The sequence below is a fragment of the Phoca vitulina genome, unplaced genomic scaffold (assembly GCF_004348235.1).
Source record: "Phoca vitulina isolate PV1807 unplaced genomic scaffold, GSC_HSeal_1.0 scaffold79, whole genome shotgun sequence".
NCBI lineage: Eukaryota > Metazoa > Chordata > Mammalia > Carnivora > Phocidae > Phoca > Phoca vitulina.
In genome coordinates, this window is record NW_022589782.1 from 126,568 (window position 1) to 154,091 (window position 27,524).

The window sequence follows — 27,524 nt, forward strand, 5'->3', positions numbered from 1 at the left end:
GTTAGAAGTGGGGAACCTGGCGCTGCTGACCCTGGTTTCCACGGGAAACAAATTGCTGAGTGACCCAGGTCACTTGTCCCTGCTAGCCCTGAGGTGTGTGACACAGGATGAGCTAAAGGCAGAGCCCAGCGTCTTGTGTGTCCCACCACTCACGCCTCCTCGGTGTGGCGGTGTTGGGGTCCCTGGCCAGGACGGCACCCCTTTTCCTTTCGGGGCTGTCTCTCTCCTCCCAGGGAGGATCCTTCCTAGGAGGGTCCTAAGAAATGCAGTTCCTGTTCTGGTTCTTCTGAGGGGAGCTGTGTTCTGGGGAAAGACAGCAAAACCCCACAGTGTCCAAGTGTCTTAGTGGTCATGGAATTTATAGCATCCACGACCATTAGAATAAAGTATAGGGTGTTCTATCAGTGTATATTAGCATGTATAATTACTGATGCGTGTCATTAATGCTCACTAGTCAATGCTAATTAATACCATCTATTAATGCATAGCTGGGGGATATGGCTCTCGAGGGAGAGCGGGAAAGACAGAGCCGACATCCGTGGACTGAATGGTGGGACACGCCTGTCGGCGGCGAGCTGGGGAGGGCAGCGTGTATACAGAGGGCCGTCCCTGGGGCTTGAGCGAGCCAAGCTACCAGTTAGGTGCCCTCGTGGGTCAGTGATTTGATGACTATAATAAGGCCCAGATTTGGGTGGGGCCGTGGAGATGGAGAGAAGGTGGCCGATGGGGCTTGTTCAGGGTGTCTTCTGGGGACGTGGCCACTGGCCTTAGCCCGTCCTCTAGCCCACGGTGGGCTCACTGCTCAGTCAGGTGCCCCTCAGGGCTGAGGTTGGCCAGGTTTTGACAGACCTCTGTCCCCTGAGAAACATGGAGACCCAACCAGGTGAGGGCATGTCCACCGCCTCTCACATGGGGCCCTTGCTGCACACCTGGGCTTCTCTCGGAAGTTTGCCTCTGCTCCCACCGCCTCTCTCCCCCACACGGGGGCAAGATTCCTCAAGTCTGGCTTCAGGAAGAAACCCCAAACTCACACCCTCCTTCTCGAGGCCTGGTTAGTGTCCCGGCTCTGCCACTGAGGCCCTCGGCCCTGACCACCTCCCCAGGCCCATGTGCAGCGGCAGAGCAGGGCCACCCACTCCAAGCACAGACTTGTGGGGGCATCTGCCTCTCACCCATCCCAGACGAACACTTGGCCTCTGCCAGGACTTCAGGCAGTTTGCATGTGGGTTTTTGCAGACCGTACCTGATTTTCAAGCAGAATTCCAAGTGTCTTCCAGCTGTCCACTCCAGCTCGGCAGAGTGAATGGTGGACCCTGGTGGGAAGGCACATGTCCCCAGACAAGAGAAAGGTGGTGCCCAGGACAGTTAGCAAAAGCCTGGCCTTTCCAGAGTTCTTAGTCACCTGGAGAGTCTAAGGCCCATTAATTTCTAGTTACTTGCTTGGTCTGTAGAGAGGAGCTAGTAGTGCAGTGGAAAACACAGGTCAGCAGCGCATTGAGATTCACTTCCAGAAAAGAATGACTAAACCGGCCAGATTTGCATAATAATTTATTATTCAAGAAAACCAGGATTACAGGCCCTGGAAAGAGCTGATGTGCTGTCCCCGATTGGCCTGGGAAGGAATAATTAAATCCAGTAACCCCAGTTATTACATGGAAATGGGGATATCGAATGGGGCTTAATCGGGCCACTAATTTTCTTAATGATCACTTCTGTTTTCATCTTATTAAAAATGTAATAAATGTTCATTGTTGAAATTTAGAAAGCACAGATAAGGGAAAAAAGGAAATTGAAATCATCTGTGGTTCTACTCTTGGGGGGTAAGCACTGGGCTGTAGCTTATCTGTGCATCCAGATTTTCCCACGCACTTACATACACACCTTCCAAAGAAGGCAGCTCACAGAGTGTAAATGCTTCATGAGCTGCTTTGCTTAATAATAAAATAATGAGTAGTTTGCTGCGTCATTAGAGAGTCTTTGGTACCTAGTATTCCCTCACGTGGGATTACCGTGCATTGTGCTTCTGCCCCCAGGATTGGGCATTTTTAGGTTATTTCCAATGTTTTGGAGGGAAGTGGAATTAGGCGGGGGGTTTGTTTTCCTGCGAAGGGCTCAGGCTGGGAGAGCGTCAGACAGACCCAAGTCACACACTGGTCTGGGGGAACTGTGCCTTCAGCTCCACCTCCTGGACCCCAAGACCAGGGCGCTCCCAAGGCAGCCAGGCTGTCCCGGCCACAGATGTTGCAGAGGAAGGAACGAGCAAGTGGCTGGGTTGGGAACCCAGGAGTGGGGCTGGGCCTGGGCCCTTACAGAGGCCACGAGAGCCACCGAAGACATTCAGGGAACTCAGAACTCCTGGTTCTTCTTCACACTCCTGTGGCAGTCTGCCGTCTTGAATGTGCCACGGGCCCTGCGCCGTTCTAGGTGCTCCACGAGCATTACCCACTCGATGGCAATAGCAGCCCTGCTTTGTAACGTGACGTGGTCGACCTATAGCACTGCACTGTCCTTATTTGTCCTGACCTTCACCACAGCCCCGTGAAGGAGGCTGGGCAGGCATCCGTGCCCCAACTAACACAGGGGGAAACCAAGATGAGGGAGAGTGGAGGTTCCTTCTAGGGCACCCGGCCATAGGAAGCTGAGCGGAGACTCCAGCCTCAGGGCTCCTCCATGCCAAAGCCCCCGAGTATGGTGCCCCTCTAATGTGGTGCACCCCCGGTATGGAGCACCTCCAGTATGGTGCACCCCCAGCGTGCTGCCCCTCGAGTACGGCACCCCTCAGTCATCCCTGCTCACCTGGCCTTGATCTTCACTTCCATGCACGTTCCTCCCCATTCATCCACTGCTCCAACTGGAATCCAAGAGTCAACCTAGGTTCCTCTCTTCCCTCCACACCCCACACCTACTCCACTAAATGGTTCCTTGGACCCCCTGATATTTCATTAATTCTTCCATTTTCCCCATCTCTGCCATCCAAGCCACCACCAACTGCTATGACTGCCTTAGCCTGCTTCCCCTGGCTTCCACCTTCCATACTTGTAGCCAGCCCCCTAGGCCCTGGGGGACAGCATCTACCTGGTTCCTGGCTATTCTGCTGCCCAGGGCTGACCACTCCCTCCCTGTGGGAGGGTCAGACTGTCTGAGAGATTCTGCCCCCAGCCCCAGCACCTAAATATCAGGTGGGAGTGTTTATCAGCATCATTGCTGGAAACCCCAGACTTTCCAGGCAGAATGGGCACCCTCAGCCACATCGAGGGCCCAGGTGGGGCCATGGGACCAGAGTGGGAGCTGGCCTCACTTGCCCACAGAGGGAGGAGTCTGAGGGCAGCAAGTGACCCCGTGTCTCTTTCCCTCTTCCTTGCAGCCATGAAGTCGGGGGGCACGCAGCTCAAGCTCATCATGACGTTCCAGAATTATGGGCAAGCACTGTTCAAACCCATGAAGTAAGTGCCGGGGGCTGGTTGGGACTGGGTGTCAGGGGCAGAGATGGGTCTGTGCTAGAGTGTACAGGCACCATATTTCTGGTGGAAAATGCAGTGTTTCCTCCCAGAGGTGTTTTGGGGTGAACTGTGGGTGACCACACTGGGCTTTCTCCCCATCAAGGCAAGCGAGCAACACAGGGGTCCTGCACCCTCACCTCCTCTCTCTGGCCTCCGCAGTCCTCCCCCTCCCCACCTTCATCCAGTGGCAGATCATTCCTACCCCAGCGAGCATAAGTGGTTTTTTTGTTTGTTTGTTTGTTTTAAAGATTTTATTTATTTATTTGACAGAGAGAGACACAGCAAGAGAGGGAACACAAGCAGGGGGAGTGGGAGAGGGAGAAGCAGGCTTCCTGCAGAGCAGGGAGCCCGATGCGGGGCTCGATCCCAGGACCCTGGGATCATGACCTGAGCTGAAGGCAGACGCTTAACGACTGAGCCACCCAGGCGCCCCAGCGAGCATAAGTGTTTTAAACAAGGAACCCAGATATGGACACCAAAGAATGCTCCTAAAGGAGGTGACTTTTGCCTCTCCTGCACGGCTCAGGGATCAGCAGACTTTTTCTATAAAGGGCCAGCTGATAGGTATTTTAAGTTTTGTAGGCCATATGGTCTGTGTCTTAGCTACTCAGGTCTGCTGTCCTAGCCCAAAAGCAGCCAAACAAAATTTAAGTGAACAGGCATGGCTGTCTGTCAGTAAAGCTTTATTTATAAAACTAGCAGTGGACTGGATTGACCACCCCCACCCACTGTAGTTTCCTGTTGCATAAAATAGAAACCATGCTACCAGAATAAATATTAAGGCATTCATTGGCATATGAAAATTTGTGGGATGGTGGAGAAGGGATATTTGAAAGCCAGGATGACCCAAGAAAATTCACGGGGAACATCCATGTTTTTGATGTCCACTCTGATGATGCTGGGTCTTGGGTAACCCATTTGGTCCAAGGTTGCTCCTCCATCTCCTGTTAGCCCCCACAAGGCCATTTGTGCACTGGCAAGACAGAGTTCATTGCATTTAAAGTGTGGGTTGCAGCCCCAAGTGCCCACGAGGACCGTGCAAGTTGTGTGGGCTGATGCTGGTAGTTGGGGGCAGGCGGGTTGCACGCTGCCAGGCATGGGCTCCACCGGAAGGGGCAGCTGCCTTGTGCTCGCCAGATCTTGGCCATCTGTCCTGATGTCCAATTTTCAGGATAAGCTAGAAGTACGACTATCTTTTCCTACTTGATTTTCAAATTTCAAAAATGATGGTAACTAATTGAGAAGCATTCCAAATACCTTGGAGGCCAAACAGAATACAGCTGCTAGTTTGTAACTTGTGACCGAAGGTATGATTTTGTGTTCAGGGTATTTCTGGGCCTCTTGCTCCCTTTCCTTGGGACAGATGTCCCGCCAGGGGTTTCCCTGAGGATCCACTTGGCCTGTCTGTGGTCTGGGGCTGCCCAGAGCAGGTGGGGCTGAGAACGTTATTCACACAGGCAAGATGAAGGACGACACCAGGACAGGGTGAAAGCCTGGGGCTGCAGGGATCTGGTGCAAATGCCCCCCGCCGAGGCTGGTGAAGCCACCCCTGTTGCTGTCAGGGGTCCACGGGCACAGGCACCTCCTTCCCTGGGCCTGGGCAAAAAGGGAAGTTCGCATCTCCTTCAGGAGAATCGGGATAGGAAAGGGGGCTGCGGTGGGCTTGCCTGTCTCAGGAAGAGGGCTGGATGCAGGAGTGTGGACAACCAGTGTGGTTCATGCAGCCCCCGACTCAGGAGGGATGACTGGGGAGGGGTCCACACAGCTGGAGGGTATGCAGCCTGGGGGCGTGTGAGCGCTCCCCGTGCAACATTCTGGAAGGAAATGAGGCCTGGGATGGGCACGGGCTCCTCGTGGAACTTTCCAGCCTCCTTGGGCTTCTTCGTGGTTTTGGCCCCTCTGTTGAGGGGAGACAGTTGAGAGGTTGCGGCCTCTCACAGGGGAGCTGAGGCAGAAGGGCTACTTGCAGTCCCTCGATGCCACGAGGGTGCTCTTCCCGCCCCTCCGTGGGCTTACCTGTGTGAACGCCTGCCGAGGGGATGCCCGGCGTGGGTTGTAAGAGCAGCAGTACTGGTAACGTTGCCTGAGAGGCTGCCGTGTGCAAGCGCTGCCGCCCCAGCCTTTCAGGACCGGGCTCTGTGCCCAGGGTTCTGTGCCCAGGGTTCACACAGCTGCTGCTCCGTCCTCAAAACGCCTCCGGGGGTTACGGGAAATATTAGCACTCTTGCTGCGGTTCTGCCACATAAAGATGAGGAAGCCAGGGCTCAGGGAAGTAGCGGAGATTGCCCAAGTTTGAGCCCAAAGTCCAGGGTGCCTGCTTCCCCCCCCCCCCCCCCCTGCCCCGGCCTCTCCCCCTTCACCTCTACCCAGCCTCCCCCCACCAGCCACCGCCCCGGCCGGGCCGGCTTCAGCAGCCACGGTGGGGGCACCACCCGTGGTCATGGGAGCAGCTGAGTGCACAGATCTGGCACGGTGGGACAGCCAAGCTCCTGGGTCCCTGGAAGGCTCACTTCTCTCCTGAACTCTCCGTCCCCAGCCCCTTTATAGCAGGACGAATGCCTGGCCCTGCCTCTCCAGGGCTGAGAATCTCTAGGCAGCTGGGGAGACTGAGGCCAGAAAGGGCAAGCACATGCTCATGGCCTGCCAGCTAGACTGCCAGAGCCAGGGCCATGGTCGGTGTCCTGAGGTCAGCCAGGCTCCAGCGTGCAGCGTGTTCCTGGGCAGCCGACCCCCACTGGGCAGAGTGGACACACCTTGGGGGTTTACAGGCTGTCCCTGTTGTCCCTCTTGCAGCTTCTGCTGGACTGGATCCAGGCATTCCTTGGCACCCTCTGCTGACCATGTCCTGAGTCTGATATTGATTGGGGTCCTGTGGCCAGCAGCTTTCACTCCCCTGAGGACCCCGGGGCCCGGGCCCAGGACATGAGGAGGCTGCACGCGCCATTCCCATCCCCCGGTGCCTGTGGTCTGAATATGAAAGCAGCTGTGGTTTGTGACCATAGCATTAAAAAATTAAAATCCATGATTAATAGTTCTTTTTAAGAAAAACTTTTTTCTATGACCTCCTAATAGCTTTGTAAGTTGTCAGTAGAAGATTCTGAATTAGTTAGATGGTAGTACTTTTCCTCCAAGATCTTGAAGGATAGAAGTTCAGAGGTTCTAGAAGAGGAATGGCCAGTGAGATGAGGGGTTGAAGCCTGTGGGACCTGCTGAGTGCGATTTGTGTGCAGTGGGGGTGACTCCTTGAAGTTTAATGGTTAGATATTTTTAAAAGTCACTGGAAAACATATGCCTAGCACATTAGTCCGCAAGTTTCTGGACATTCTTGCTTTAGGGTTAAAGTAAGAAAAATCTCTAACAGCTTCATCAAGATGTAATTCACATATCCTACAGTTCACCCACTTAAAGCCTACGACTCAGTAGCTTTTACTATATTCACAGAAGTGCACATCCATCACCACCACCCATGTGACAGCCTTTTGGGGTCTCCAGAAAGGGCCCTGTCCAATGTTGCCATCACTCTCCAATTCCCCCTGGACCACGCTCTAGGCCTGGACCACCACCAAGCCATCTTCTGTCTCTATGGATTTACCCACTCTGGAATTTCATATAAATACGCTATGATATATGTTCTTTGTAACTCGCCTCTTTCACTGAACATCACGTACTCTGGGTTCATCCACGTTGTGGCAGGTGTTCAGCGCTCCACTCCTTTTTACTGCCAGGTGATATTGCATGGTGTGGATAGGCCATACGTTATTTATACTTCCACCAGTTAATGGGCGCTGGGGTTATCTCCACTCCGGGGCTGTTATGAATAATGCTGCAATGAACATTCATGTACAGGTTTTTGGGTCGACATGTGTTTACATTTCTTTTGGGTCTATACCTAGGACTGGAATTGCTGGAATCTGGTAATAACTGAACTTAACTGTTTGAGGGGCTGCCAGACTGTTTTCCACAGGGGCTGCACCACTTACATCCCTGGCCCGCACCTGTTTGATTCTGGGCCCCCTGCGGGTGTGAAGTGGTGTCTCCTTGTGGTTTTGACCTGCATTTTTCTAATCACTAATGATGTTGAGTAACTTTTGATGTCCTTCTTGGCCATTTGTGTATCTTCTTCAGAGAAATGCCTCTTCAGATCTGCCATTTTTTAGTTGGGTTGTCTTTTTGTTAGTAGTTGTAAGAGTTCTTTATGCATTTTGCACACAAGACCCTCATCATATACGTGGGGTCCTTTGAAGCATGAGTTTTTTATTTTGAGGGTGTCCAGTGCAGGTGATGTGTGTGGCCAAAGTTTGCAAGTGCTGTTGTACCCACAGAGCCGGCAGGCCTGGCATGGCCACAGGCCCCAAGTTCCTCGAAGGCAGCCATGAGGAGCTGGTGGTCTAGCAACGTGGGGTGGAGTTGGTTGGACATACCAAAGAGTATGGGCTCTTTGCAACAAGTTTCAGCTTGCTTCTTGAAAAGCGGCCTTCCAGGCAGGCCCAGGATAGCAGCTGTGACCACCTCCCGGCAGAAACATTCACAGCCATCCCACAAATGCTCACGGAGCCCCTGGGCCTGGTCTCGTGCCTCTGCAGACCCTGCTCTCTTGCTGCTCAGGTGGGACCGAGAGCCGTGTGTGTTGCCTCAGGACTGCGGCCCCGGGAGCAGGGGCCGCACTCACCGTTGGCGCTCTCTCTGTGTGCACAGAGCGAACGAGGGGGTGGGCAGACAGTGGTAGACATGGGCACGTGAGCAGCTACACTCACCTTTGAGTATGACCAGGGCCGGCTAGTGCCTGGTGGGCAGCTGGAGAGCTTCTCAGAAGGGACCTCCAGCTGAGGCCTGAGGATGAGGTCCCATCACTCCAGGCCAGGGGACCCGAGGGATAAAAGGAGGTGAATGTTGGACTCCCTTCAGGGAGCGTCAGCCAGCTCGAAAGGCCACCCCTGCTGCTGGCAGAGGGCTGCAGGTGGGGAGCGAGGGGAGAGCTTTATTGGGTGTCAGATGAGAGGTGACGGTATGGACTCAGGGTTAGGGTGACTTAAGGGTTCTACCTGGGGGCGGGGGGACAAGTGGCAGCCTGGAGCCTTGAGGAGAGGACGGGCCTGTATCGAGGGCCGCCTGCCGCTTTCTTGCCCTGTGATGCTCAGACCCCCTTGTCTTCTCTGGGCCTCGGTTTCCTTATGCAGTCAGAGGCTGGATTCCATGACACCAAGAGTCCCTCTCTTTCTTGGGAGGAAAGGGAGTTGATGCCCAGCATGAGCTGAGTGGTAGGTTTGTTTGGTGGGAGACCCAGGGAGTGACCTGCAGTTTCCTCCCCAGCGTTAATTTGGGCTCTATCTACAATGATTTCTGGGCACTCCGGGGTTTGGGGTTTTGACTTGCAAATATCACAGGGAAGATGAGTATTTGGTGTGGCTAAGGCAGGCCAGAAACGGAGTACAGATGCGCTTCTGCTGGGGTCACCCAGCGCCCGGTGAGGCCGGTGTGAGGGTCCTGTCATAACCAGCACTGCCGAGCGGCCCCTCAGCGTTGGAGGGGCAACAGTGAAGCAGACGCCAGGGGCTGAAACTCCTCCTGTGCCGTGTGGGGTTTGGGATTGAAAGTGTCCAGAGGCTGTGAGGAAGGGGAAATATCCTGACCACATGGTAGCTTTTCAGGGAAAACCAACTTCAGCAACAAGAATGACGATACTGATGGTTATGATTGCGGGTGCCCTACAGGTCTAGCCTTGCTTGGAAAAAAAAAGAGGAAAACGAGAAAAATCCCACAGGTCAGGCTCAACAAAGTGTGAGATGGGTCATTTTGAATCTGGCTTAATGACTGTCATCCGAGGCTTAGGGAGATCTAGGGGGAAGACAGAAGGTCTTCCAAGGGAAGCTCCCTAGGGCTGGCCTGAGGGTGGCCAGGGTTGAGGCCATGGCTGCGGAATCGGAGCCCTGCACCAAGCCCAGCACAAGGGTATCTCAGACACCCTAAGGGGGCCGCTGTTACCCCACGGACCTCATCAGGGAGGAGCGGACCAAAGCTCAGGGTGGTCGGGGACATGCCCGAGGGCACCAAGGTCACCCAAGGTCACTGGCTGTCAGGAGGCGGGCCGTGCAGATAACTGACCTCGGTGCGGCCCGGCTGCCATGTGTTCCGCTCAGAGCTCAAGGCAGGCGTGCAGGGCGCAGGACCACAAGCGTCCCGATACTGTTCAAACGTAGTTACTTTCTTAATTCCGCAGCTGATAATAACAGTTGCATTCTACACCTGCATGAGTGTCCCGGGCCGTAACAAAGCAGCACAAACTGGGCAGCCTGAAGCAACAGAAATTTATTCTCAGTTGTGGGGCAGAAGCGTGAGCTCAGGGTCAGGGCCACGCTCGCTCTGAGGGCTCCGGGGGAGGGTCCCTCCTGCCTCGTCCAGCTCCTGGTGGCGATGCTGGGCTGGTGACTGTGTCACCCCAACCTTTGCCTCCGTGGCCGCGTGGCCTCCTCCCTGCGTGCATGTCCACGCTCCCCTCTTCTGTGAGGACACCACCCCGCTCCAGCGTGACCTCCCCTTAACCATCACACCTGCAGAGTCCCTGCTTCCGAGTAAGCTCACGTTCACGGGGACCAGGGCTAGGACTCGGACGTACCTTTGGGGGCACAGTTCAACCCGTTAGAGCCCCCAGGTAAGACAAGGTCTCCATGTTCACCAACACCTCTTCTCAGCACTGGGGTTGACAAAGGTACTGAAGGCTCTTCATCAGTTCACCCTCCAACCCCCCAACCTCCTTCTCTGTGTGTTGAGAGATGAGATGAGGTCAAGAGCAAATATCCTAAGTATTGCTAAAATCCAATTCCTGCACACAGACAGCCCGACCTTGTTCTTTTGTGCGTGGAAACCTCTGCTCTTTTCCATGCCAGGCGCCTTGTGCTCAGAGCTGCGTCTGCAAGACGCCACTAGCTGTGGTTCAAGTCGTGTTCCGTTGTGTGAAGCATCCCAATTCATCTGCCCCCTCTCCTGTTGATGGGCATGCAGGTTGTTTCCAGTTTGGGGGTATTATTGATAAAGCTGCTGTGACCATTCTTGTACTTCGGGAAGTGGGATATACCCAGAGCAAAGTGTTTGGTCACAGGGTGGGGTGGTCATTGGCAGCAGTAGGTCCTGCGAGAGCTGTCCAAAGGCCATTCGGTGGTCTGTACTCAGCAGCCCGGGGTGAGGTTCCCAGGACGGAGCCTGGTACCTGGGCTCGATGCTGAAGCCCGTGCTTGCCGGGGGGCTGGCTGCACAGGGTCCTCACAGGCAGGGGAGAGGCTGCCCACGCAGCCTGGAGAGGTCACGGGTGGTGAATGTGCTGATCCCAAGGTCCCCTTGCCTCGGTGGGCAGGAGGCTCCCTGCTGCCCTGCTCCAGGCTGCTGGGTCTGGGAGAACCGCTGGATGGCGTCGAGGCCACCTGTGTCCGCAAATCTCCATGCGGTGCGGACACGCGCCAGTGGCGATTGTCCCCGTCGGGGAGTGGGCCCCACGTCTCCCACCATGTGCTTCTCTTCCCCCTTCCCTTTGTCTTCACATGGCTGCAGAAAGAATGTGTGTCCAAGGCTGCCATGCTGAGTTTTGACTTGCCCTCAAGAAGGCCATTTCCTCGTCTTTGTGTTTTGGGTTTTCAGTCTCTGCTCTGGCCAGCTCCGGAGCAGGTGACGGGGGGAGTTGATGGTTACGTGGCTTGCACCAAGTCATCTGACCTTTCCAACCACACGAGTAGACTTTATTTTTATTGCCAACTCTCCTTCAGGGAAGAAGAAACTGAGGATCCAGAGGGTTTAAGTATCAACAGAGAGTGGGCAGCCAGTCAGGGCTCCAGTCCAGTGCCTTGGACGCCAGGTCTTGGTCCTTCAGGCAGCATCAGGCTGAGGAAGGGCCATCTTGGGAGTCCTGGAGTCCACCTTGCTGGGACCCGGGTGTCTGCAGGGAGGCACCTGCCGATGGGGGTGCCTCTCAGCCTGCGGATTTCCAGAGGCACCACACATGGTGAAGAGGCCTCCATACTCGGATTTGTCTCCTGTCTGCTGTTCAGCTGTGTTGATGGTGCGTGGGGCAGGGCCTCCAGCCCAGCATGTCCCGTCTGCCTTGATTTCCCTGTTTTCCGCCAGCCCAAGCGTTGGCCCAGTGGCCAGGCTGCAGCTCAGCCTCATGTTCTGTGCATGCTGCAGAACCTGCGAACTGGCCATCTGCATTTGTTTCCTCTTGCAAAGAACAAAAACGTGTGTGTGTGTGAGAGAGAGAGAGAGAGAGAGAAACCATCTGCAAACAGCTGTTTGGGGCCCAGGAATTCCTAGCAGCTGAGATGCACACACAGAGGCAGCTGTAGAAAAATGTGCAGGCTGAGACGGTATTTCTAAATGCAGAAACCCCAGCCTCCCTCGTGCACTGACCAAGTGTGGTCCATCAGGCAGAGTGTGTACCATGGGGAGAGCAGGGCCCCCTCCCCGTGACCCAGGCACTGCTCTGGGCTGCAAGCCAGGTGCCTCCCCAACGAGCTGAGGGCCCAAGGGGACGTGGGGCTGGTGCGTCCCTCGTGGGGCAAGCAGGTTCAGCTGGGAGACTCTGGAACTTAGCATTGACTTTCCCGGGGGTGCTGGGGCCATGCGGGGGGCCATGCGCTGGAGACCACTAACCAACCATTGACCTTCAGGCCTCCAGCATGAGCCATGTCCCACTAGGGGCTTGACTCCCAGACAGGCACCCTGCTTGGGGGGCCGTCTTCCTCCATGAACACTGCTGTCCCGAGGCCCAGAAGTGAACCAGGAGGGCTCTGGTAGGCAGCTGAGACCCTGCTGGCATTGAACATATTCGGATCCCAGAGGCCTGAGGGTGGGCACCAAGTGAGGCTCTGAAAAGAGATGATCCTAAGAAGGATTCGCTGATCATATGAGAACCTGTGGTCTTGTCCTGTCCTGTGCTCATTGTGCTGGGCGCCCGGTACAGAGCTGAAACAGTTCCCAGGGGTGACGGACCTGGGCACAGACCCAGGCAAGACCACATGTCGAGGCCATACAAGGTGGGAGGGCAGGAAAGAAGGAGCCTTGCCTGCCAAACAACCTTGAAGAAGACCTTTGAGCTGGGTCTGGCAGGGTGAATAGGAGTTCTTCCTGGGCACAGGAGGAGTTCTAGGCACATGCCCTACATACTAAGGCTTAGGGAAATAAAAAGATTTTGAGAACCAGTGAGCGAGCAGTCAGGAGTTTCAAGGATTTGTCATTCTGCTGGTAAATAATTCATGTTTTGTCTCCACTGGTACCCTGACCCAGGCCCCAAAGGCAAACTGATTGCCCAATAGCCAGTCACTGGGTGTGGAGCCAGCAGAGGCCTGGGCCTGACCAGAGGTGAACAAGGACCCCTTTGTGTCCATGCTCAGCTCGGGCCCATCTCCAAGCCCGCTTTCCACCCTCATTCTGACTGGCTTCCAGGAGCTCCAGCATCCTCCCCCATAGGGAGCCAGGCCAGCATCCTTGGTCAGACTTGACCCACTCAACAAGAAGCTGCCGGAACCCCATGTCCCTGCTGCTGCTGCTGCGCTGAGCTTTTCTAAGGCCCAGTGATGAGTTCATCGTTCTCCTGCATCCCACTGGCCTGGCACAGTCTCCAGACTAACTCCTTGGTGCCAACTGCAGGCCACTGGACAAGAGGAATAAGGCCCAGCCTGGCAGGGAGCTTAACTTCTGGGGAGGAGTCAGTAGACGCATAACATTTCAGAGGGTACATCTGAGCAACACAGCAGAGATGCTTTAGTGACAGGCCTCTCCACTGGTGCTGGCAGATTCCTCCCCCAGGTACTGGGAAAGCACCTACTACACGCAGACACTGCTCCCGGCCACGTGTCAGAAGGTGGCATGTACGCTGAGGTCCGAACAGCAAGGTGAGAACCAGACATGGGAAGGTCTAGGGCAGAACGTTCCAGCGATGGTCTACCTGTGGTCCCGTCTAAGGCTGGGGAAGGACGGGATGGGTGAGGACCCCAAACGGGCCAGCTCCGCTGCCGTCCCTGTAACAGGAGCCAAGGGGGGCTTTTACCCTGTGGAGAAGTATGGCATTCCCGCAGGGCAACCTCAAGAACACCCGGACAAGAAAGCAAGATTTTAGGGCGGTCAGCTCATTTCCTGTGGGGCTCCCTGAGTGCCACAGCCGGGGACAGGAGAAGAGCCCACGGATGGTGAGCAGATGCACTCACAGCGGCCCGGCCCTGACGAAGCAAGGGAGACAGCAAGCAGCAGCCTCCTCAGCCAGGCTGAGGAGGGGGCAGATCTCGTGATCTGGGCTTCAACAGATGAGAAGGGGTCGGCCAAGAGAGGCACTGGGGAAGGACGATTCAGGGTGGCTGGACCCTAGAGTGTGTGGGGGAGCCTACAGGATGGCTGTGCGGGCCCTTGGGGGCCGTGGCGGGACTTCAGGGGAGCTGTGCAGTGATGCGGGCCGTGGCTGCCATCGATGTGCTTCTAAGGAAGCTCTCAGGCCAGTGTGGGCAATGGGCAGGAGGCGCAGAGGTGTAGAGGATGTCCCTGTGAGGACAGGGTAGGCCAGGTCCAGGGTGCTGGTAGTGAGGGGGGACAGAGGCCAAGGTTCCGGGCAACCTAGCACTGCTGGACATCTCAGAGCAGCCTGCTGACACCGTCAGCCTCCCACCAGGGCCCTGAGTCCCGGAAACCCTAGAAAAATGGCCTGATTGCCCCGGTGCAGGGAGCAGGTGCAGGGAACAGACGGCCACTGGGGAATGGCTCGAACCCCCAGGGGCCTGAGTGCCAGACGGAGACCAGTCAGGTTTCTACGGACGCTCCACCCTGCAGGAGGCTCTGAGACCCTGGGGCCTGGCTCCAAGCAGGGGTCTCTCCAGCTGGCCGCAGAGGGGTGAGTGGAGGGGGCCCTAGGGTGGGCATCCAAGGGATGGAGAGCAGCCCAGTGCAAGAGCGTGTGTGCACGAGTGCATGTATGTGTGTGCACGGGCACATGGGAGGCCAAGACTAGCACTCGTCCCACCAGTCAAGGTTCAGAGGGTATGGGACCAGCTTCTCTCTGGCCTGAAGCTGGTTGTTGGCTTAGGTCCCTGTGGGCCATGGCTCCTATTGGAGCAGCAACCAGGCTCCCATCCAGACAGGCACCAGTTTGACACTGAGGGGTCCAGCATTCGGGGGGTAAAAACTAGCAAGCACCTCGTTGTCAGGAGGTGCCCACTGAGTGTTCAGTCCTTCCAAGTACGCCCCCCACATGCACACAGGCACAAACACACACAGTTACGGTGACAGGGATCGGAGCTTTACCTGTTGTCTGCTCTCCTCTAGACCATGAGCTCCATGGGGCATGCCTCAGGTGTTAGTTTTCCCCAGCCCTGTCGCTGCAACCCTAGTCATGTAGTAGGCACACGAGTGAATGAATGAATGAATGGATGAAGAATCTGATGATGGGGTTTAATGTGCACAGCCCACCGGTGAGGGGTGCATGGAGCTCCTGAGGGCTCAGAGCAGCTCCTGGTGTCTGGGTCACCAGATGGGCCACACGTGGTCCCCGCTCCAAGGAGCAGGACCCTAGCAGACTGTCCTGGCCACTGTGGGCCAGTGCACACACAGCATCCCGAGGTGCAGAGGTCTGGTGCTCCGGATCCGGGGCAGGTGGAGATCCCTGACGTGGGGTGTGGACAGGTCCCTTGAGCGACCTGCAGGCAGGGTCAGAGCACGTGGGGGCTCTTCCACTGCTGTGCCGCATCCCACAGGGAGCCTCTGTGTGTGTCTGTGGAGCACTCAGCTTGCGTGCTTCCCGTTTCTGGGGGTGATGAGCAGATGCCACACTGCATACGGCCGTTTACCCTGTAGGCCCTCAGCTGCAGGGCGCTTGGGCTGTCTCCAGCTTCATGGGTTAGAGTCAGAAAAAACATGGACCTTATTAATTAAAAAACAAATAAGTAACCAGAAGCAGACTTTCGAGAGACTCTCAAAGACATGCAGCCCAGAGGAGGCCAAGCAGCTGGGGCTCCAGCGGCCCAGAGAAGCCCACGTCTGCCTGGCGGCACCATCGAAAGACAGCTGTCCACCCCGAGTTCCACCGCACCAAGAACGCGTTGGATTTAATAAGCTTGAGAAGAGACAACAGGAGAAGCAGACTTGGGGACAGAGTGGGGCTCTCGATCTGCAGGGGGCTGTGGCCAGGAGCACCATATGGGGCCTTGGAGAAGGGTCTCCTCCCTCAGCAACCCCGGCTTTGAGCCCTGGGGTCCACTGCAAGCTTTTCCCCTGGGATCCTGGTGTCCCCACACACAACTTTGAGGACACAGGGACCTGCTCTGCCCCTGGCCAGCAGAGCCCATGGGAAAGACAGCTTGGCGCTGCCCACTTGGAGAAGGCGGCACGTCCTTACAGGAGGCCGTAAGCCCCGGGAGCTGCTCCGACGAACACGTGAGGGGGACTGCCTCCGCACTGCGTCCACAGAGGGGGACCCAGAGTCTCAGCGCAGGGATCGCTGCCCATGGGCATACAACTGCAGAGCTGCATGACACCGGCACCGTGGCCCCAAGGGAGTGTTGCTCCGTGGCTCTGTGTGTGGTCCTGCGTGGCTCAGCATGGGCGCTCACGCCGGCTCACACTCTCCATGGTCCCAAAGCAGCTGAGGTCACTCCAGCTTCCCCAAGCACCCCGTCGATTTACCGTCAGCCAAGACCGCCCACAGAAGTTAACCACCCTCTCCTGCTCTCACTTGGCAGCTGGGAATTCCTTTGCTTAACAAAATAAAAAGGAAAGGAAATGATTAACAATTCCAAAGCAGATGCAGAGAACCTGGCAAGAAAACAAATAAATGGTAAAAATGTCATAAACCCTTCAGAGAGCGTGGTTCTTCACCTGCACCTGCTTTGCCCCCGCGGTACAGATGCGGAAGCTGAAGTCTGTGCTCAGAGCGGCCAGGCTGGACCCATCTCCCCCGCTTTCGGGCCAGCCGCCCGGCTCACTACGGCACCTGTGTCCCTGGCGGCTTCTGGCAAAGGTGATCCCCTTTGTTTAAAGGCAAGTCATTTTTTCCAAAAATGTTCTCCCAAACAGCAATATCAAGGGTGTCTTTTTGTGTTTTTCTCTGGTTATCGTGGTCTCTGGGGTGTCTGCCAGTGTGTGGGCCATCATTCTAATTGTCTTGAAAGAGAGGGAAGATTAAAAGGAGGGAAGGAAAATACAATTTTCATTTTCCTTGTGCTGCGGAAGCAAATGGAAGTCAGGGACTTCTCTCAAGTCTGGCTGTTTCTTACATGCCAAAAGGGAGTTTTGCAGACTGAAGATCTCCTTAAACAAGCCTGGAGAATGAGCTGGAATGCCCCCACCCTCTGGATGAGTTTGTTTTTCTGACTGGAGGAAAAACTACATCAGAGCAGTCACTTTGGTGCTGAATGGTCAATCCACGGTTTAGTGGATCGGGAACATGGTGCCATCTCATCTTGTTATCACCTGTTAAAAAACGGTGAACCACAGGGCCTTAAAAACACAAAGACGTGCACAGCTGTGTTTTCAGAGCTGCTGGAGAAGATGCATCTGTCCCCATCTAATGTCGTTCCTTACTCATCCCCATGAATGCTGGATGAACTGGCAGAAGGGTATTTGAAACACAGTGGATCTCAAACTTTCAAACGAATTGTTTTCCCCCTTTACTTTTGAAATCAAGTCTAAGTCATTGCAAGTATTTTTAAATGGAAATAACTTCAGGCTTTCTTTACAGTTACACATCTTTGAATCACTTTTTATGGTAAAGATTTATTTATTTGAGAGAGCGCACACATGTGCACTTGCGAGCACAGAGGGAGAGGGGCAGAGGGAATCCCAAGCAGACTCCCTGCTGAGCAGGAAGCCCAACACAGGCCTCGATCCCATGACCCTGAGATCACAACCTGAGCCGAAATCAAGAGTTTGAGCCACCCAGGCACCCCACTTTGAATCACTTTTAAATTGGTTTTCACTATATTGGCCATTTTTCCACCCAAACAAACCGATGTGTGACTTCTCTTGTGTGGCTCACCTTGAAGGACCTGTGGGAGGGCAGGAGCCGCGGGTCTGGAGGCTCCCCGTGGTCACCTGCATGGCGGCAAGGCTGAAGCCCTGGTGGCCGAGGCTCACAGTGTCGCCTTCAGGAGCACATGCAGGTGTGTGCTTCAGTGACACGATGCCAGGAGGAAAACCCGTCCACCAGCCGTGGCTGTTATGAGGCCCGCGGCCATCAGAGAAATTTTGCCAAAACCAGAAAACAGGTTGGTAGGCAGCCCCGCCCTGGGCCCTGTCTTGGCTTCGTGTCTCCCGCCCCATGGCTTCTGGACAGGAGGGCTCAGCAGCCAAGCTCAGAAAACTCCCCAGCCTGCACGATGCCAAGGTCTCTGCCAGGGGCTGGCTCTGCGAGGGCTCAGGCCCCCTCCCCAGGTCAGGGAGCCCCGAGAGTCTGTGGCACTCTAGAGGCGGCCACCTGGGGCCAGCGTCATGGCTCAGCATGGCAACCAACAGGCCAGGTCTGTGTCCCTGGGCTGGAGGCCACCTCCCCTGTCCTGCACGGCCGCGGCGCCAGCACCGTGGAGGGCCCTGAGAGAATGGCAGGGACAGTGTTCACGGCGGCTGCACCCCGCCGGCTCTCAGTGGCGGGCAGCAGTTTCCAAAGCTGGTGTGAGCCACGGAAATGAACACATCCCACCAGAAGCAGGATGCGCTGGCCACCACTCGCCAGAGCCAAGGCCTTCGCCAGAGCTGCCCGCCTGCTGCCACGTCCTCCACCAAGACCGGCTTGGACCCTGCCGGACAGCACCCCAACTCAGGCAGTGTCGGCTGAGGGCATGGTCACGGCCTGGGTGGCCATCTCAACAGGTTAAAGTCCTGTGAATGTGCAGGTCCCTCCCTCGGCCACCTCCTCGAACTGGGCACTCGGCCAGGTGTCTCACGTACAGACAAGACCAGAGCCGGGTGACCGAGCCCTGCTCCCACGGCACCTCCCAGGGTGTCCTCCCCGCCAGGTCCCTCAGGGCCAGAGCACCCTCCTGTCTTCACGACTGGACTAGAAGTTCTTGTCGTAACCATCACACCTCTAGATTCTTGTGGAACAGGCGTGCTTTCTGGGGCCGAGCGCATGTGAGTGCGTCTTCTGCTCGGCGCACATTATGCAGGGTCTCCCAGACCCATGACGAGTCTACTGGGGCCTCCCCACTCGTCCGGGCCTTTCTGTTGCCCTCACTCTTGAAGTTTCTCTGGCGTGCACGCGCCGCAGGTGTGGTGAGCACGGATGGGCCCGGCGGGCACTGACGCGGTGATGGCCGTGCCCCCTCTGCAGCCGCAGAGCCCCACAGAGGCTTCGGCAGCTCAGACAACACGGGTCAGGCCCAGAGAGCCTGGACAGATGAACAGGTGCCAGAGGTTTGGAATATAACGAGCATGTTTTACCAAACAAACAGATCCCCCGCACCCACATGGGGCTGGAATTAGCAGGAAATACTCAGTGGGCCTTAAGGGCTGAAAGGTCATGCTGAAGTAGCTGCCAGGGAGAGGCCCTTCTCTCCCCTTCTAGAACATCTGCCAGCCGAAAACCTGATATTAAACAGCTTAATATATCTCTTTAATGACAAGGTGGTTGTTTTCTGCTGTGTGAGTGATGGGAAAATTATCCACGATAGAAAGGCTAATTTTTGCTTCTGTGCCTTCATTTGGTGAGTCAGGGATCTGCTGTGTGTTCAGGAGGAAAGGGAAAGCATTCACCTTATCTGGTGTTTTGCCTCCCTGAGGTTATCCCTGGAAATGGGAAACAGGGTCCCCAGGATATCAGACCCTGGTCCCGGGCACCTGGATTAGCCAGCTGGGGCCTGAATGCTGCCTCCCGTGTCCTTATAGGAGGGAAGCAGAGAAACCAGAGACGGTGATGGGACCGCCCCGATGAAGCTACTTAGGTGGTCAGGTGACAGGCTGATTTGTCCCACCGCCTGTGGTTGGCTACCTCCTGCCTCCGCCTGTGAGTGGGGCTGAGTCTGTTCTTTAGAAAAGATGGTCGAGGGCCAGAGCATTCCAGGGACAACAGTTAAGTGCAAAGGGCCTGGGCATCAACACACAGGCCCTGCCAAGTTCTGCCCATTCGTGGCACAACAGACAGATGGTGAGAAGTGGGATTTGGGTGGCAGCGGGGGGGGGGGGCGCATCGTGATAATGGGGTCCGTTGGAGTGCAGTGGGGTGCCCTCAGGATGAGCAGGGGTGGCATGAGGAGCATTGTTCATGGTGATCAAGTAGCAGACACTGGTGGGAGGTGCTTATGGACATGCCCTGGATGGGATCCCCTTAGGCAGAAGTTCCTGGGGCGGGGGTCATCCAGGGAGCCACACTGTATGTCCTCAGCTGGTGCAGGTGTTGGTGGGGAGCCCTGGTGAGCAGGGGGCCCGGCACATGGGAGCCCTGGCAGCCTGCCGTGTGCACCAACATGGACACCTGTGTCTCCCTCTGGGTTTTGCACGCAGGGACATCTGCAGATGGGCTTCCTGGCAGCTCCTCCCAAGTGTTCTCTTCTCTCTGCTTCTGTCCTGCAGTGCTTTTCCCTGATGCACAGAAGGTTTGTGTGTGGCCCTCCTCTCTGGGCCTGTTTCCCATCTGCACTCAGGGATCTCAGGGGGCCCTTAGCTCTGACTAGAACGCCCAAAACGGCTGTGTGACAGCTGTCTGTGCCCCGAGCAGCCCCACAATTGCCCCTCCTCCAGAGTCTGACCTGACAATTTGCTGTAGGTTCTGTTCTGGCTCTGCGTTCGATCGGCCTCATCCCCATGCCTGCCATGTGGAGCCCACTGACCGGGCAGGTGTTTGGCTCCCCCACGTGGGACTGCATGCCTCTTCCCTCTCCGTAAGCCTGGCAGCATGGCGGCGGCTGCCGCAGCAGGGAGAGGACCACGGGTCCTTGCTGCTCCCAGAGGCGTCAGCCCTGAGCCGCCTCACCTGCCACACTGCTCCTTCGAGGGAGCTGTGGGCGCACCTGCCCCCAGCCAGCCTGCAGAGGGTGGGGGTCAGGGCTGCAGCTGTTTTCTTCAGGTGTCAGTGGAGAGAATGGGGCCCAGCCCACCCCCCACCCCGCCTCCCATGTCAGAGCCTTTCTGGGGCACCGTGAGGCGGAAGCAGGGCCGTGGACCCACATGCACAGCCCTGAATCAGGCCTTCCACGTGCAAGCTGAGACCCCTCTGACTGGCTCCGATCTGGCTGTGGACGGGGACACCTCACAGGCTGTCATGGAGGTGCGGGGAGTGAATCCACATACACTGCTTAGCTCATAGTAAGAGCTGCATACTGTTGGCTTTTCTTCCCCCACAGGCTTCAGTAAAAAGCTGCCAATTTCCTCTATTTTTAACCAAGCACAAGTTTTCTGTTTTCCCACAACGTAAAGAACATAGAGATGTTAATAGTGACAGTGGGAACTGGGTGGGGGTGGGGGGACATGCTTGTAAAGGAGGAAGGGAGGGGTCTCACTGTGTTGAGGGCCAGTTCGGGTGGGGAAATCACAGCTGCTGGGAGCCAGCACCTCTCTGGGGACTCGGGGACTGTTCCTGCAGCCAGACGGATAAGCCTGCACACAGCCTCCCTGAGTCCCCAAGGGGCCTGGCACCTGACCCGTCTCCGGGGCCCTGGGGCAGTCCTAGAACCCAGACCTTGGGGGACCCTGAAGAAAGAACCCATTTCTAGCTGTGTGATTCTGCACATGCCTTTTCCCCTTTGCCGACCTCAGACTTCCTTGTCACTAAAATGGGGACAAGGATCGGAGCCTGGAGGGACTCCCATGGTACTTACAGGGTTCTGCCTCTCTTTGGCTTCTGCGAAAACCTTCTTTCAAAATGTTCTGCGTCAGTTCTTCAAAGTCTCATAAATGTAGCAGTGATGGCATGACCAGATCTGTGGAAATAGACCAGATTTCATAACCGTTCCAAGGGTGCTAAATCACTGTGTCCTCCCTGCTGCTTTGGGGTTGCCAAAGGTTCTAGACGAGTTCCCTGTGCTGCTGCGGCACACCACCACAAAGTTAGTGGCGTAGAGCAACATGAACGTGTCCTCCTGCCGTTTGGGAGGTCAGCAATCCGAAAGGGACCTGCAGGCTCTGTCCCTGCCGGAGGCTCTGGGAGACCATGTACTTCCTTGCAGAGGAAGGCAGCCTGCCTCTAGAAGCTGGAGGAGGCGAGGAAACAGATTCTCTCCCAGAACCTCTCTCTTCGAAGCCACCACTGTGGTTCTTCACCTGTTAGATCTCCCTCTGCTTCCTTCTTATAAGGACCCTTGGGATGACATTACCCCCCACCCCAGACGATACAGGATAATTTCCCCATCTCAAGATCCCTGACTTAATCACATCCGCAAAGTTCCTTTTGCGCTTTAAGGAAGTTCAGACCATAGATTTCCTAGGAGAGTTCAATACGGTAGTCATTCTCACTTAAGTATAAAAATGCATCATCAGCTCTTATTGTGCTTCCTTCCCAGCGAAGCGAAGTTGCTCTAAAGGAAGGGGGTTTGGGTGTGGTCAGCTCTGGAAAGGAGGGAGAGAGGGAATGTGGAAGTGAGGGAGGCCCCAAGAACTGGTCCTGAGCAGCCCCTTGCCAGGGTTTAGCAGGCCTGGGCTTAAGGGTGGTGGGGTGCTCAGCGTACCCCTGGGGGCTGCCCTCCACTGCCTGCTTTCTCGTGGCCTGTGGGGCCCAGTGCGGTTATCTGTGAGGTTTTGGTGCCTTCCTAGAGAGCAGGACCAAAACCTTCCCCGGGATCCAGGCCTCCTGAATTCACCATGCTCTGCCCGTCTGCCTGCTCTGACCCTCAGTCGCTGCCGCCGAAGCCTTTCCCTGAAACCATGTCCTTGCCTATGGTTTGTGCCTGATTCCTCAGCTGCTGTTTTCTGAGGAAAGTGAGCGTACACTTTTCCATTTCCCCGCTGCTCAGGCCTTCCCGAGGCCAGGTGGGGCTCGCTCAGACCTCAGAGGCCGTCGGGGTGGGGCTCCCAGGCTCTGAATGCTCCCTGTGTGGGGGCAGTGACCCCCGGGGGGTGTGTGGCCAGACTAGGAGGCTCCTCCTGTCCCTGTGCCCCTGGGAAGGGCTGCCACCCGTCCCCTGGCCCTCTCAGTCCTCAGGAGAGGACCTCGACTTGCTGGCGCTGTGCTCCCAGGTACACAGTGTTCCAGGAAACACTCGTCCCCAGCCGCCCGGTCTCCCCACCCCTCATCAGGGCAGGCACAGGCTCTGGGTGCCGAGCCAACCCCAGAGTGTCTGATAGCATCTTCTTTCCACATTTCCATGCCCCACACCCCAGGAAGAAGCCCAGAGCCCCGGGCAGACCACGCCCTTCACCTGCCCTCCGCAGCTGGGCCCAGCTTCCTCCAGGACACCTGGAGGAAGGGGAGGCTGCCAGGTGACTGGGTTCAACTGAGTTCAGTCTCCCGCTGGGTGCAGTGAGCTCAGTACTTTTCCAAATTGTTTTCCTCAAACGGCTGGGTCAACAGCGGCACCTGCTGCTCTCCAGCGCCACCCAGGATGTGGCAGGAAGCAAGCCGACCTCCCCACAGAGGGGACCAACCACGTCCTGTCTCTTCCCAGCCCCCCCGCGCTGCCCTGCTCCCCACACAGACACCCCCGTGTTGTCCCCTGCTCTGCAGCCCCGCCCTGAGAAGAGCCCACATACCCCCTGCAGTGAGTACCCCCAGCTGTCAGGCCCCCTGAGTGCTCCACTCAGGCGTGGATGGGCTGGTCAGGACACCCTGCGGGAGTTAAGCTAGTGGTTCGTGTCATGTCACCACACCATGCAGGTGGGTGGCTGGCCAGGTGGACCCTGCGCTACTCCCTCTGTCACTGGTGGTGCACAGCTGGAAGACTTCCACTACCCTTGTTCCCTTGTTGACTTGGGCACAGACCTTCAGCAGGAAGAGCAGCAGGGAGCCAGCCTCGTCCTTCCTGAGCACCCTTACCGGTTAGTCCTGGGCCTCTTCTAGCCATTCTTCCTACTTCAAGCTCCGCACTTGTGTGTGTGAGTCCTGACCACTCTGATGACAGGACCTGGGGTCAGCTGGCCACACCCAGAGCGCAGAACTGTCCCCATTCTACAGCTGGGGAAGCTGAGGGTCCAGAGGTCCAGCTCACTCAGCCCTGCCCACTGGCCTTGGGGAGCCAGGTCTGCACAGCGCTGACCTAGGCACCTTCACTCCGGCCCACAGGCACTCTGTCTAAAACAAATGAGTGGGGAGGCCCACACTGGAGCCCACCTTCCCACCCACATGACCCCCTCCCCTTTGGGTGTTTCCTGAGTTCCCAGCTCCACCCTTATCAGGACAGGTTAAGTGGGGCCCCTTCCCCAAGTTGTTCACAGCCTATAGGAGCCTTGAAACCACTCACAGGCATGTCACACATCTTGAGGACAGCCCAAAGAACACAGAGGTCCCAGGAGCACCTCAGAGCCTCTCAGGAGTGAAGATAGTCACTGAGCACACAGACAAAAAGCACCTCATCACCACTTCTCTGCACTTCCAGGGTCATTCTGGGGAGGGGCATTTGGAAGCTGAGACAGCCAAGCAGAAGGCCTGTATATGGCCTCGGGGTGGAGGAAAGAGCTGCCCTATTGTGTGAACAGCTAGAGGACAGAGGTCACTGGAAAGCCCTGAGGTGGGAGATGTAAGGGAACCAGGAACTGTTCTGGAACCTGGTCACAGAGCTTCCAGGAAGCGGTTTGGCCCTTCCCGGAGTAGCAGGGCTCAGAGCCACCTGCTTTCCAGATGTGTGACCTGATCAGAGGGGTGGGCTAGAGTGAGGGAGAAGGGAACAAAAGCCAAAGAGTTGGCAAATAGAAAAGCTCATTAGGTAACATCACAGATAAAGCCAATGCACATGGTGATAATGGTGGTGATGATGGTGGTGATGGTGATGATTATGGTGATGATGGTGATGGTGGTGATGGTGGTGATGGTGATGATGATGATGGTGGTGATGGTGGTGATGATGATGGTGATGGTGATGATGATGGTGGTGATGGTGATGATGGTGATGGTGGTGATGGTGATGATGGTGATGGAGGTGATGGTGATGGTGATGATGGCGATGGTGGTGATGGTGATGATGATGGTGATGGTGATGACGATGATGGTGGTGGTGGTGATGATGATGGTGATGACGGTGATGGTGGTGATGATGATGATGGTGGAGGTGGTGCTGATGATGGTGATGGAGGTGATGGTGATGATGGTGATGATGGTAGAAATTGAGGAAATGAGGGTGGGAAGAGCTCAAGGCTGTGGACCAATTTGCACCCATTCCCTGTCCTTCCTCCATCAGTTCATTTGTTTATTGAACACCTGTTCTAAAGCAGGCACTTGGCTCGACACTCCTGCCCCCAGGCCCTGCAAACAGTGGTCTAATGTAGCAGTACCAAGTTCCTCAGCAGAAGGCTAATGCCAAGGAAGGCTTGCCAGGTTGCCAGGGAAAGCCCATGGGGGCTGAGGCCAATCTTGGGAAGGATGGAGGAAGCAAGTACAGGTGGAGAGCGTAGCACAAGCAAAGGTGCAGAGGTGGAAGTGTCCTGGGTGCTGGGTCTAGGAGAGGTTTGGTGGAGGCAGCAGGGGTGAGAGAGAGAGAGGAGGGCAGAGCAGAAGAGGGGCCAGGAGGTCTCTGGTGGCAGTAGTCCTGGATTGGGTGTAGGCAGTCCTAACTGGTGGGTGCCCTGATGGACACTGGAAAATGTCCCACCTGTGGCCCCAAGAAAGCTTCCCAGACTCTCTCGCATCTTGCAGGGGGAACCTGTCTGGGCAGGTGGACTGGTAGATGGCTGAGAACAGGCTGAGGGACAGTTGTGTAGCCTGAACTTGGTCCCCAGCTCATGCCCCAGGGAAGTCATCTCGTTCTGTGTAGGGTGATTGCTGCCCCCGGCACCTCCATCATCCACACTCCCTGGGCTCGGGCAAGGGGCTGCCTTTTGCCATCCGCCCTTCTGGAAAACCTGTTTGGCTGGTGTTATGGACCTGGTTGGTGGTGGGCTGATCAGTGTTTAGTAGCCAGCTCCTTTGTGAGGGAAAAGCCTGACTGGAAGAGTTTGCCCATTCTGTGGTGCAAATACTTCCTCACTGGCCCATTTCAAGCTCTCAGCATGAGGTCATTAAAGGTGGCGTTGGGGACACGCATCACCTCATGATATATGCTGTTTGCCACTGCAGAGGCAAGAGGTGTCAGCAGCCTCAGGAGCAAACAGTAGGATGCCATAAAATAAGCGGGAAGTGATGAGAATTAAATGTTTATTGCTTTTTAAATGTAACTTATGTAGTTGTATGTTTATATAAGCTGATTTTCAAGGATGACTTTAACAACTGGCTCTCAACAGTCTTGGAAGTTTGACAGCCTGTTTTTGCCGGCCAGTACAACCCACCAGCACCCTTTCACCGGAGGGTTTTGACAGTGATAAACCCTTTGTTTCATCCCCTTTTCTCTAGGCAAACAAGGGAGCAGGAGACACCCCCTGACTTCTTTTATTTCTCTGACTATGAGAGGCACAACGCAGAGATCGCTGCCTTCCACCTGGACAGGTGAGCCCTCCTGTCTGCACCCTAGGTCTGAGCGCCGTATGGGTGAGCTCTCCCCCCAACACGCAGCCGAGGGGGTCCTGTCGTTAGCTCCATTGTACAGAAGAGGGGAAACTGAGGCATGGTGAGCCCACAGCCCAGGCTGGTAACCATTCCTCTGCAGCACAGAGGTGGTGTTCGCCCTGGCGATGTTATAACCCAGACAGACATGCCCTGCTGTGGGCCCCACACCTAGGACGGTGCCAGACAGGAGATCCTCCACAGCAGCTAGTGACCAGGGTGGACGTGACCCATTGGGAATAACGGAAAAGAAGATAGGGAAGGAGTATGAGGGCTGGGAATTTTAATGCAGAGTGTTTCAGGATGTAAACTCTGGGGCCGTGGTGAGACCGAGGGACACACGTCTCCACACCTGCTCCCCCATCACCCATCTTCTGGGACAGCTCTGCCAGGCAGAATGTGAATTCCTTTGTGGTCTCCGCACGGTCCCTTGCTGCTGGGGAGCTGGGCAGGTGGTAATAGGTGACCGTGTGGGTGAGCCTCTCAGCAGCCCCCCTGCTCACCCAGAGCTTTGTGCCCTCCAGGGGCAGTCACAGGCCTGGCTCTGGGGTCAGTTCCCAGAATCCAGGGGGTGGAGGACCCCACCTCAGAACGCAGAGAGAGAGGTATTCATTCCACGCCAGCCTGGAGCGGGCCAGGGTACAGAGGTTAGACCCTTTCCCTGTCACTTTCCCGCCAGGATCCTGGACTTCCGCCGGGTCCCCCCCGTGGCCGGCAGGATGGTCAACATGACGAAGGAGATCCGGGATGTGACGAGGGACAAGAAGCTGTGGAGGACTTTCTTCATCTCCCCAGGTAACCTGCACCTGGGAGGCCCCCTCTCCAGGCTTCTCACACACAGTCACCACAAGCCTGCTTACCTTTCCAAAATAGAAGAGAGAAACTGGAAAGAATTCTTGTATAATCCAGCCCACTGCTTGACCAGAGGCGGGGTGCCCACTCCACATTGGGTGCATCTGCATCGTAATTTTAAAAGGGTGCCAGGAATGGCCATGTTATCATCATTGACTCGATCCCCTGGTCTGGGCATACAGGTTTTTTATCTACCATTTGTTTGTTTTAAAAGGCAAAATGACTTCATTTTTGGAAACTCCCAGCCTCTCTGGAGAGTCTCCTCCAGGAGGTCCGGCTGGAGAAACCTCTGTTCCCTGAACTTTCCCGGATTAAGAAACACCCCAGCAAGACCCTCACGTAGTGACAGGGACCGGGCCGCCTCCCCTTCCTCAGCTCTGCAGCTGGAGTGCGAGTGGAGCGGCGGCCCCACCTGGTCCTCAGTGTTCGGCATGGGGGCCTGAGTGTGCCCTGTGCTGTCGAGAGAGAGGTGCTGATGTCCATGAAAACCTTTAGGACTTCATATCCCTAATCTCAAGTGCAGACAAACTGTAAGTCACACCGACCGTACCACCTGCCCCAGGTGCTTTGAGCTCTGGTGTTCAAGGCTCCAT

At 56.0% G+C, this 27,524-nt stretch overlaps 1 protein-coding gene across 1 annotated transcript in view; it reads left to right on the forward strand.

The window, feature by feature from the left end:
* FAM20C (FAM20C golgi associated secretory pathway kinase) overlaps positions 1-27,524 on the forward strand; it is a 45,410-nt gene that overhangs the window by 7,896 nt on the left and 9,990 nt on the right. Inside the window, exons 3-5 of the mRNA XM_032394128.1 lie at positions 3,365-3,443; positions 25,930-26,022; positions 26,759-26,874. Of these exons, the coding sequence (XP_032250019.1) occupies positions 3,365-3,443; positions 25,930-26,022; positions 26,759-26,874 (288 nt within the window). The remainder of the gene's footprint in view (positions 1-3,364; positions 3,444-25,929; positions 26,023-26,758; positions 26,875-27,524) is intronic.